This window comes from Rhamphochromis longiceps, linkage group LG12 (genome assembly GCF_057381845.1).
Source record: "Rhamphochromis longiceps isolate RC_006_pf linkage group LG12, R_longiceps_female_GT1.1, whole genome shotgun sequence".
NCBI classification, from domain to species: domain Eukaryota; kingdom Metazoa; phylum Chordata; class Actinopteri; order Cichliformes; family Cichlidae; genus Rhamphochromis; species Rhamphochromis longiceps.
The window spans coordinates 28,315,379-28,327,401 of record NC_140568.1 but is presented as its reverse complement, the minus strand read 5'-3'; the positions used below and the strand labels follow the sequence as shown (position 1 = coordinate 28,327,401).

The window sequence follows — 12,023 nt, the reverse complement described above, 5'->3', positions numbered from 1 at the left end:
ACACAGTAAAATGGTGATATTTCAGCACTAATTAAAGACTGCTTAAAATCCCATGTTGCCAAAGCAGAGAAGCATATTACATGTATGTGCTATTAAATATAGTATTGTGTGTGAAATGCAAAGATGTTTAGTTTTAGCTTTTGCTGACAAAGCTGAATCCTGCAAACATTAACATAATTTAATTATTGTTCTATTTCTATTTTCCAACTAAATTAACACTTGAAATTTAATATAGGTGACTTGTATTAAATAGTACTGACGAGACAACACTAACCTCCCCTAAAGAAATCCAGCTAAATTTGTCTTGAATCACATTTATAGTGACTTAAGAAGCAAGCCTAATTTAGATGACCCATGCAGGTTTGCAGAGTATCTTTATTATAGCAGAGCCAATTTATCAGCTATTATTAGCCATTTGCCGATAGCTCAGTGTCGGCATTTATAATGGTTGATAAATTAAAATTTAAAAAATGAAGAAGAGATGGGAGAAACACCAGTGTTAGTAGTTCAATGCATGGTTTGTACAGGGCACGCTGCAACTCCCCTGCTGGCAAAAGGCATTTTAAATTCAACAACAAGCTGATCCGAGCAGAGTCGGGTAGAGGGCAAAGTAGATTATTTTTAAACTGCGCATGTTATCTTAGATAGGGAAGTCTGTTTTTGTTTCATGTATCTGAAAGGAAAAAAAATATTGGCTGACATCTGATTTTTAAATCACCAAATAAAGGTGTCTGTCTTAAAAATCCTATACTGATCGGTTTCTAAATGTTTATTATATTTTTACATGTATGCAACAGGCCACTTCTCAGCATAAAAAGATAAATAACATTTTGTTTCACCACAACATTATTTCCCACTGTTTATCAAACTTGAAAGAACCAAATAATTTTCACCAAAATATTAAACGACTCTGTGTAGATATGAAAACAGGAAACAATGATGGTTCAAATTTTCAATATGTAGCAAAAAAATGTTGATTATACCCATAATTCCTTTCCCAGGCTTGTCTTTTATTATAATTACACATAGCTTTGCCCCACCAGCTAATTAACTGTTAGAAATTAAATATTTTCTAAAGGAATACAAATTGGGTTTTTTTAAAAAGGATTAAATTAACATGACTGATCGGTTTCTACTTTTACAAAAAAAGGCATTGCACAACAAAGTTGCAAAATAAACATCAAACGGAGAACCATCCCTGTCCGCTCTCTTCATCTATATGAGTAGCTCTCATCATCATACTCTAGTTCAATGTCATCTTGATCCAAGAGCCCATACTTGAACTTCTTATACACCGTTCCATCTTGTGTCATGTACACAATATCATCATCTTCCTCTTCTTCGTCATCGTCACCGTCAATAATTCTGTCGTTGTACTCCCCAAATGAAGAGCTGGCAGGTTGTGGTGCAGTGTTTTCCTTGGTGCTCAGTTTCTGGTACCCTCCAGCTCTGGTTTTGGGTGTCGCGGCACGGGATTTAGACCGAGCATTGAAGATGAGAAAGAGCACTCCGCCCACAGAGAGGATGATGAGAACACAAACGAAGGCAAAGACTTTAGCTCCACTGCTCTGAGCTTCCCCCTGCAGCACCACAAAGTTGACATCCAAGATGCACTCGACTAAGAAAAAGGAGAGAGCAGACCATGAGGTTAAAGTGCACAAATCTATTTACCATCCACTGCAGAAATTTCCAGCAAAACAAGAAGATTTTCATCAGTAATTTTACACATTAATCATGTAGAAAACTGAGATGTGCAGTTGAAACTGCACTTCTTTATCTTATATTAACCTCCTAAGACCCGAATGCTTCCATGGCATGCATTTTTAATTTCTCTTTGATATTTGGGTTGATTGGGACCTGATGAATGTAAAAACAAAGAATTGGCAGATTTTTTATTTTTTTTTTTTACCTGATTTTTGTTTCTGACAAAAATGAGATGCACATATGAGGATATTTGTTTATAATTTTGATAGAACAGTGGCAGTATAATGTCCTCGTAAGTGGATATCAGGCCCTTGTAGAGCAAAAGTTAGTACTGTGGTCTAGACAACCCAAAATGTGATGTCCACATATGTGGACGCCAGGTCCTAGAAGGCTAAGATATCTCAGGGATTAAATGTGCACTTAAATGCCTTTACATTGACAGGGAGCGGAGTTCACTCATCCATGGGCTGTATGAGAATTAAATTATTTAAATAGGGCCAGATGTATTGCAGGATTCACACGCACTTAAACACAATTTTCCATGAACAAGTATGGCGAGAGTATGTGTTCAAAAAGCTAAGGGAGGGATTTTCACTGAAAAGATCACACATGCTGGTCATAGAGGTGTGTTTGCTGGAAGTCAGTGTCTCAGTGTGACTCCTCATTTACATTGTGATGACTTGCAGTTGCAGCACTCCCTGGGGATTTGTTGTTCTTTGTGGCGTATCTCATTTCCACAACAGGTCAAGCAGCGGCCATCATCAGAGAGGAGTTGGCCCGCGTGGCACATGGTGCATTTCCATATGCCGGGACCTCGGCAGCCCAAACAAGACGGGTGGCACGCTCTGCACTTGAGTTTCTCGCTCTCTGACTTTGAGTCCTGAAGAAGAAAACATAGACTGAATCCGCGGGTTCACACATTTGGTCAGCTCTGGCAATTTGCTGCGTATGATAGGTGTAAGATTAATGAGTGATTTGAACATAAACAAAAACACTTGCTAAATAAAAAAAACAAGAGATCTGTCACCTCTGATGCATCGTAGTAGCCTATTGAACACTTGGCGGTACACATGGTAGCCATCAACGTGTAGCCAAAATAACAGGACTTACAGGCTAAAGCGCTGTTGTCTGAGAGGAGAGAGGCGACAGATAAGAGCAGTTACAATAGGCCTTCATCTTTGCTACAGTTTAAGATTAGATTCAATGAGAAAATCCATTTATTCCATGTTCCAGAAAAATTGTTCTCCATTTAATTTAGTATAATTTTTTTTATCTCAGCTACCCCTCAGCCTCCTAATAGAGGCACATATGGTTTAAATTTTAAAATCATAGGTCACATCTTTTTCAAGTTCTTCTTTTCATAAGAGTTTCAGAAAACTTGACCTTTGATGTCATCAAGCTCATCAAGATTCTAACTTAAGATTTTTAGCAGATGTAGAATTTTCACCAATTTGAAAATCTTACGTGTAGTTCTCGACTTATCGAGTTCACAAAGTTCGGTGTCTACACGGCTCAATGGGGCTCAATTTCCCATCAGCCTTGAGGGGTAAAAATAAGCTACAATGCAGATAAGAATAAATAAATAGACATGACAGGCTTCCCTTACCGTTGCAGGTCTTGCAGGTAGGGTGACACTTGTGACAGCTCATGGAATGACTGACTTGGTAGTATCCTGGAGGGCAGCTCTGCAGGCACTGGCCCCACTGCTTCATGTAGACATAGCCCTTTCTGCAGCTCAGACAGTTTCCGCTACCACCACCCTGACACTGGCTACAGGACGGGTCACAGCGCTCACACACCATGGTGGCTGTGTTGCCAAAGTGACTGAGAAAGAGAAAGAGGATATCTGCTTACTTCATGGTATTTTTTTTATTAAAGGATGTGAGACTACTCCTGAGATTTGCGAGCACGGCTTTGTTTTTTTGCCTGACCCCTCTGAGCAGGTTTCGACGCAGGTCTCTCCCTGCTTGAAGAATCCAGGTTTACAGGTGACACACTCCACACTGTGGTGGCCAGTACACGTCTTACAGCTGAAGTGGCAGCGCCCACACAAGCGCTCATCCTGGTCCTTAACGTAGTAACCCTCAGGACACTGCGGCACGCATGTGTTGTCTGATTGACACAGGCACAGAGTCAGCATTTCAAAAGGAAAAGGACAAGCATACATTAAATAATATGAGCTACAGTACATCTTTTTTTTCTTACGTAGTAAGAAGTGTGGGCTGTTACAGCTTAAGCAGTGGTCTTTGCCTGGCCCATTACAACCATGGCAGTGTTTATGGCACTGTTGACACTTCCCATTCTGGTCCTTGTATGAGCTCGGGGAGCATTCACTGTACCACACACAATGTCCAGTGGCATCCTTTTGCCTGCCTTCAGCACAGGTGAGACAGGATGTAGGCTCAGAGCCTGAGCAGGTCAGACATGAACTGGGACAATCTGGGAAAATATGAAGCCATTAGACAGAGCCAACTAGAATCTGAGTATAAATGTCCTGTAACAACTCCACTGATTCATTTTCATTCTCATTGTGTGGTCATGTTAAGTTTCCACCTTCCTACCTTTGCATTCTTTGCTGGTCTCATCATAATACGTTTGGCTGGGACACTCAGAAAGACATTCTCCACTGTAACGTACATTTTTGTCACTTTGACATAGAGTGCAGTCATCTATGTCGGGTCCATCACACAAAGCACAGTCATCATGACAACGCACACACTCCTGCTGGCTCATACTTTCAAAGTAGCCATCAGGACAATCACCCACACACTGATCATCATGGAGAAAGTAGTAAGGTGCACAGTCTGGGAAGAAGAAGGAGATGGCAAAATCATTTTTTTGTGATTTCCAAAGTCTAAGTATTTATAATTAAAAGCAAAGGATTCAGCTCTTTGTTGTTATTTCATTTCCTCACTTCCTGACCCTCTGCAGCTATCGAATTTAGGTTTCAGGCCTGAATTATTAGCAGTCAAGGCAGCAGCGACAGAGCTCTCTGCATTTCCTGTCTATCCCTCTTCTGCACCCCTTCCTCATCTCCCTTATCTGTTCAGCTAGTATCGCCTTTCAAAACAGCTCTTTTCCACATCTTCCATTCCTCTCCACTTCACTGTTCCACCGATCATACTTACTCTTGCACAGGCCATACTGATTGCACTCAGTGCAGTGAGCTGGACAGTGATAGCATTCTGTATCATTGGCATAATAACCCTCAGGACACTGGAGCACGCAGGAGTTGTTGAGCAGCAAGTACGGCCTCTCACAGCTCAGACAGTGAAAGATACTTTCCACACAGGATCCACACCCTGTGCTACATGGCAGGCATTCGAGATCTTTAGGAATCCCTCTGAGAAGCAAGCCAGAGAGATAAGAACAAGATGTTACGGACGTTTTACATTTGTGTGAGTTCAGCAGGGAAAGAAGATGAAACTGAAGAAGCACCTCTGACACTCCACCACACACTTCCTGTTTTCCATATAAAGTCCACTGTGACACTGCTGGCACAAATTGGCAGTCTGGCACATGACACAGCCTTGTGAGCACTCCTCACACTGGCCAGACTCCACGTTGGCAAACATGCCAGACGGACAGTGAGCCACGCAAGTGTGTCGAGCAGTCAAAAAACGGTCTAAAAGAAAAAAAGAAAAACCACATCACTCATTTAAATTTAAATGATATTGTCAGTGATTAACATCTTTCGGCATTTGCTGTATTTGATATTGTTCCATAGGATATATGAAAAACATCATGGTTGATTTATCACCTGTTGATGGTAAAGCATGGGTTCTGATAGAAATCAAGCTAAAGTATTTTCTAGTTTCACAGGCAGGCTAACACAGCATACAGCCTGCTTACCTGGGGGGCAGGTGGTGCAGTTCTCCTTCCCTCCACCAAGGCAAGTCTTACAGGAGGGGTGGCACACCTCACGTTTGTACTGAGCTGTCGAAGAAAAGAAAATGGGAAGTGTTTTTTTTTTTTAAAAAAGGAATGACATACAAGTGACAGAAAAAAATAAAAGGACTTTTAAATATGTAAATGCCCCCAAAAAATGAAGGCTCTGCTACTGAGTACAATAGAAACATGACTTTCAGTTTCTCCAGCTTCATTTAAGTTTGATGTTTTAGTATAAGAACACTACAGAAGTAAACTCAGAATTTAGTACAATTAAACAAATATGGTGCTGTGAAACTCCTAATTTTACACAGAACATGTAAAACAATACGAGTCTATCACCAATCCACAGGATGCTAGATGGATCGTGCTGATGGCAGTTAGAACTGAGGTCAAATGATCATTTACTGTACTTTTTTTGAAGTGTTTCTCAAGGGAAGAGGCACGCTGGCTTCTCTCTAAACACTCTCCGTTCCTCAGCATAAACCCATCCTCGCAGGAGTCACAGTCATTGTACCGTGGCCCTCGGCAGCTACGACAGCTGCGGTGACAAGGCTCGCACTGCCGGCTTTTTTCATTCACAAAGGAACCTTCTTCACAACGATCCACGCACTCGCCATCTAAACACACAAAGAAAATGTGTAATGCATATAATGAAAAATGTCACATGTGCAGATCCGTCTAAGTTTTTGATGCTTTTGGTATTTCATTGTTGGGGTTTTTTGCCTGGTATTTGGTACATAAATAAAACTGAAGTAAAAAAAAAATTTGAATTGGATTTTTTCCTGTGCATTCGTGTGAGTTTTCCTTGTAAATCTTGACTGCTTTGTCATGCTGGCTTGTCAGGAGACAAATGTTTAGTGCCTGCTTTCATTGCCGGTGCATGAAAATCTCAGTCGAACTTAAAAATTAAAAATTATAACTCTGTGCCATTAAGAATTAAGGCAGTTCTGAAAGAAAAAGGAGGATCCAACCACTACTAGCATGCTATATCTAATAAGGTGGCCAGTGAGTGTATATTCTTAAAACACAAACATAAAGCATCATTTCTGGTTTTCAGTTCCTCACTTTCTCTACCAAATGTAGTTACATATTTTTCCATCGGCAGTTTATTATCTGATATTTTTGCTACACACCAAATAAGAAATGTTTCAAGTGTTACCGGAGACATAAAATCCATCTTCACACCAGTAGCACTGGGACTGGTCACAGATTACACATTGCTTATCTTCACACGGAGCGCACGCCATGGCATCTTCCACACTGTAGGTCCGATAAGGACATGACCGATGGCACTCGCCTCCTAATCTGGCAGACAAAAAGAGTCATTATAAGATGAGCACACACTGTGTGACCGTGGAGGAGGAGCTTAATGACTTACTCAACTGAGGAGACTTACTGGTAGTAACCTTCTTCACATTTAAGGCAAACAGTTTCCTGCTCCTGATCTCCCAAATCATCTGTGGCGAAAAGCAGAGATTGAACCACACAAGAAAAAAGGGTAAAAAAAAAAAAAACTGCCTTAGTATGCATTTCTGAAATTCTTGTTTAAATCAAAATTTAAATATGATGATTTTTGAACAAGTGAGGTGAGGAACCAGTGAAGCAGGTAGTAACTGTTCGAATGCAGTTTCTTTAGACAGCAGCAGGAGGCACTCTGACAACACATATCAAATGTGTTCAGCTCAGCACAGAAATGAATGGCATGCTCAGATCGATCATAAGCCGAGTGTGATCAATTTTAAAGTAAGAAAGAGACCTAATCCACAAAGCAAATGTAAAAGCCAGCGAGTCTCCGTGCTCACTTTGGTTCCAATCTTTAAGATCAGTGCATTTCTCTCATCCCCAATTATTGCAAGTGTGTGATTTTCTGTTTGTCGAGCTTGCACTGCAGGTGTACTGCTGCTTAAAACACACACACACAAAATGCATAATGTGAGTGACGGGTTATGAATTTTTTTCCCTGTTTTCGTTAGACCAGGAAACATATGGAGGGGATATTAATAAGTAATTCAGGTGAGCGTGTGACTGTTTTTCTACACGCAGCAAAGGAAGAAACTTGTTTTCTTGCAAACTAATTAATTTGTGCTGCCACTCAAAACCATCCAACTGGTAAGTGGGAAAGAGTCACGCTGTCATCCCTTAGTCCAACAATGTCAAAACATCTCGAAGGACAGAGAGAGCATGGGGGTGGGCTTTTAAAACCCTGCATCTGCAGACTTTCCCTTGGGACCTTCATCCTCTCCAGAAAAAGCCTCTGCCGACCCCCTCTACACCCCCTTTCCTCTCCCTGCTTCTCTCCAGCACCCGCAACTTAGCACTGCACTGGTTTGCACTTCAATGCAGTCGACAAGCCACTACCTGTGAAAGCAATTACTCATACAGAGAGAGACTGAGAGAAAGGAAAGGTGGGAGGGACGGAGGTATATAGAAGAGGAGACAGCGAGCGAGGAGCCGGAAATCATGCCTCCAGGCTGTGTCTGTGTGTGAGAGAGGGAGAGAGAGAGAGAATAGCGCTCGCATAAATATTAACTGTGCACGCCAGGGGAGGGGGGATTTCAACAGAATTTAAAACCTGTACGCACATCCTGAACTATTCACTTGTGGAATGTGGACGCGCTCACACATATTACGCAAGCAACAATCACGCTTTAAAGCAAAAGATTAGGTCAAAGTTATACATGCTCAGGAGGGGAAATGGCTGAACTCGATTTTAACGTCAACAAACACAAATCATCAATTCAGCAAGAGAAACTGAGAAAGTGTGTTTATGAAAAACTCCTTGATATTCCTGATACAAAGAGACAAGCATAGAAATGAGATGCAGTGCATTAAAAGGGCTGAACTCTGGGGGTGAAACCGAGCTTTGGCATGCAAACAGCCTCTGAGCAAGAGGTTTAACTCTTTATTACTCCTTTTTGTAATGGACGGGAAGAGGTCAACGGTAGCTGCGATTCCTGAAAAATTAGTAAACAAATGGAAATCCATTAACTATTTAAGCCATCCTCACTTGTATCAAATGGAGTGTGGCACGAACAGCCATGTAGAGATGTTATGAGGAATGAAAATAAGGATGGGACCCAGACAGACAGAAAGGCCTTTTTTTATTTAATTGTGGAAAAATACTGCAGTACACGCCCTATGTGATAAAATAAGCAAGATGAAGGTCTCGAGTCCCAGGTAAAGGACAAAATACGGCGATTTCATCAGATCACACCCAGGTACACAAGAAGCACGCATCAGTGCCATTACCCAGAACCAAAAGCTTGACTAATCCAATTGTAAAATATTTTCAAACCTCTCGCCACTGATTACAAATCGTAGTAACCTAAGAGGATTACAGGACATAAAGCTGATGACGAGTCAAAAAAGACGCATTGAATTTATAAGATGGTGAAGCTAGGACTGAGAAACAGCTGCTGCGCCTTATCACACACTGTCAGGCTTGAATTCATTGACTGATCTCATCCGATGTTACAAACCTCGAGCCTACAGTTTCTTAATCTCTCAGGCAAATGAAAACAAAATCCAATGCCAAGCGGTTAGGAATTTGGTTTCTTATAAAACACAATAGTGCATGATTTAATCCCCTCGTATATCTATTCATAATTATGATTTAAGGCTTAATATCATACACCCAAACCTGACAGCCAAAAGTCCTCCACAAGCAGGATTCAGATTAAGCTGCATTCCCCACGCTGACACACAGAGGATGACCTCTGGCACGAGTATGAGCACACACACGTCAGATGTCAGTGACACAAAACGACACGGTTTCGTCTTTACTCTGGCCTGTGGCATCACATCACACAGCCAATCATCTCAAATCTCTAATGTGCTGACTGACTTGTTTGGCTTGCAGAATTGCGATTGCTACGACTGGGTGGGTGGCAAGAGCGAAACTGAAGAAACGTATTCCACCCAGAGTGCATAATGACATAATAACAGTGAGCCTCCACCTCAGACTAGTTCAGCTCCACAATAACAATTTTCCACGGTATGTTGATAATTACCCCTCAGCCCTTTCGTCTTAACGTGACTTGTACCGATAGTGCTCCACAAATCTCATCCACACTAAGTCTATATGGTTTTCCCAGTGAAGGGAAAGTGCTCAGAGATTTAAGAGCGCCTGACTTTTTCATAAATTGACTCAGTTGTTGGGGGCTCCTCTAAGTGAATTGATGTACCTGCAGTAATGGAGAGCCTACAGCAGAGCGTGAGGTGCAACTAAAATCAATGGCAACGTCATTAAATGCAGCGGCGATGCCTCACAACTATCCTTTCAAACACGTTTAGAGAGCATCCCTCTTTAGTAGGTGTCATGTTTGCGCTTTCACAAATGTATCTCACCGATGAGCAGGGTGGCTCATGATTATTAATTCATGATTTTGTGCAGCGCCCGTGACTGCCTCTGCCTCTTATTTTCTAGGGCCTGGTTTTGTTTATGCAGGTCGGTTGATGGAGAAGGTTGGATCAGCCAGACGATGGAAAGAAAAAAATGCTTACTGCGTTTACACTGTGCGCAGCCGTCATCACAAAGAAGACACTTTTCATCCTCTGCATCCGAGGCCTCACCTGATGAACACAAGTGGACACAAATGAATAAGATTATATATAAGGACAAAAAGGCAGAGATGTCACATACAGCACAGCTAACGAACCCGGCAAGGTCCTCATCCTGTCTGTGCAGGTCTGCCTTCCACATAAGATCAGCATCTCGCCTTATTCATAAACTTTATCTCCTCACTTACACACTGCCATCATTCCTCCGTCTCAGATTCACTGTTGTGAAATTTTAAGTACCTAACTCCACCACTCCTCCTTATCTCAAACGCAGTATCTCAAAAAATATAACATCTCACTCAAAAATTTCAGCTCTTGCTCAATACTCGATTTGCTGGCATCCGCATTTGATCTCCCACGATGAGATAAAGTGCAGCAGGTTCGTCCTTCTCAATCTTTTCAACTTTAAGAAAACATTTGGCAAGTGTTTATTGGGCTGAACAGATCGGGAACAGAAAGTAGATGTAAGAACACATCAGCTCTGTGCCGGCCAACAGATGAACGAAGTTAAGACAAGTCTGACTTTATTACTCTACTAGGGGATCAGTTTTTATAGAGCCAAAAATAGCTGCTTCACTGAATAAACTTTCAATACCATCTATTATACTGTCATTACTATACTTGAGTCGGGACCAACATTTGTTCTAATTTATATTTGGCAGTGCAGCTTTGTTCCAGAGACTAAGGCTCATTTATGAACAGAGAAGGCTTCAATTACAACAGATATGAGACAGATTCAGTCAAACACAGCATGAAAAGGAGGAGGGGGGTTGCAAAGCTGCTTGCAAATGTAAAATCCTCGCTTTAAAAACCTGCTCAGCTGAGTTGTAGCTTGTTGAAGTTGTCTTTTGGAGACCATTTTCCTTTTTATGTATTCTTTAAAATACAGCTACACGTGTTCTCACAGACTAGTATATATTGTTTTATTACAAATTATATTATTAATGCACTTTTTCTTTATAGAAGGTGACCTACTACCTGCACATTCTGTACTGGCGTATCTCACCTGTGCTGCAATGCAGTGGGATGCAGTGGCCATTTCTGAGCTTGTGTCCTGGGCTGCATTGGAGGCAGCGATCTGTTTCAGTGCAGATGATGCAGTATGCCGGACACACGTCACACCGTCTCCCTTCTGAGCCTTCAAACTGGAACAACCCCTCTGGGCAGACATCCAGGCACTGACCCTGAAAGAGGTACCTGGCCACGCCAAACATATCTGAGGAAGAGCAAAAACAGCAAAAGTTTTAGGAAAAGAAATCTGAAGAAGAAGGAGTGCTGAAAACAGCTTTGAGGACATACTCAGACACAGAGTCATACACAGGTTAGGACAAAGCAGTTTTACTGCAGGCGTTTAAAGGAAGGGTACATGGATGTTTTGGTATACCGCAAGGACATTTGGCACAGCCAGTCACACGTGGGAGCTTCTCCTGTAAAATGTATGGAAGCCAGGAAAATGATAAAATAACCCAAATTCATAGGCAGCCCAATTATTTATTCACACAGGTTTAGAGACCAGTCAACAACCCCTTTGCAAATTACTTTTTTTTGTCGGCATAAATATTTATGTAAACAATAATAATAAGCTTTTTACAACATTTAACACATTTTGTTTGATCCTTAAAAAGTGTTTTAAACCTGCTGGACATTCAAATGAAACAATTTAGTGGCTTTAAATCAGGGCACGTGCTTTTCAAAGTCAAATATTTTTGAAACTGTAAATGCAATGATATTTAAATGTCAACATTAACCCAGTTTTTCACAGTTGGTCAGCTAAACACCCTCAGCCTGCCAGTCTGTATTTGCTTTCACTGTAATTACATTTTTTTTTTTAAAAATCTGTGTCTGGCCGTAATTTCATACATGTCCGG

General features: G+C 41.3%; 1 protein-coding gene across 1 annotated transcript in view; it reads right to left on the bottom strand.

The window, feature by feature from the left end:
- Positions 1–1,104: 1,104 nt before the first annotated feature.
- Positions 1,105–12,023, bottom strand: part of pcsk5b (proprotein convertase subtilisin/kexin type 5b) — an 88,441-nt gene continuing 77,522 nt past the window's right edge. Inside the window, exons 23-37 of the mRNA XM_085425646.1 lie at positions 11,162–11,371; positions 10,099–10,167; positions 6,992–7,052; positions 6,755–6,900; positions 6,006–6,212; positions 5,557–5,640; positions 5,143–5,329; positions 4,833–5,047; positions 4,266–4,508; positions 3,910–4,143; positions 3,636–3,816; positions 3,311–3,528; positions 2,732–2,832; positions 2,374–2,584; positions 1,105–1,618 (exon numbers count right to left, since the gene is read on the bottom strand). Coding sequence (XP_085281772.1) covers positions 1,212–1,618; positions 2,374–2,584; positions 2,732–2,832; positions 3,311–3,528; positions 3,636–3,816; positions 3,910–4,143; positions 4,266–4,508; positions 4,833–5,047; positions 5,143–5,329; positions 5,557–5,640; positions 6,006–6,212; positions 6,755–6,900; positions 6,992–7,052; positions 10,099–10,167; positions 11,162–11,371 — 2,774 coding nt within the window. The 3' untranslated portion in view covers positions 1,105–1,211. The remainder of the gene's footprint in view (positions 1,619–2,373; positions 2,585–2,731; positions 2,833–3,310; positions 3,529–3,635; positions 3,817–3,909; positions 4,144–4,265; positions 4,509–4,832; positions 5,048–5,142; positions 5,330–5,556; positions 5,641–6,005; positions 6,213–6,754; positions 6,901–6,991; positions 7,053–10,098; positions 10,168–11,161; positions 11,372–12,023) is intronic.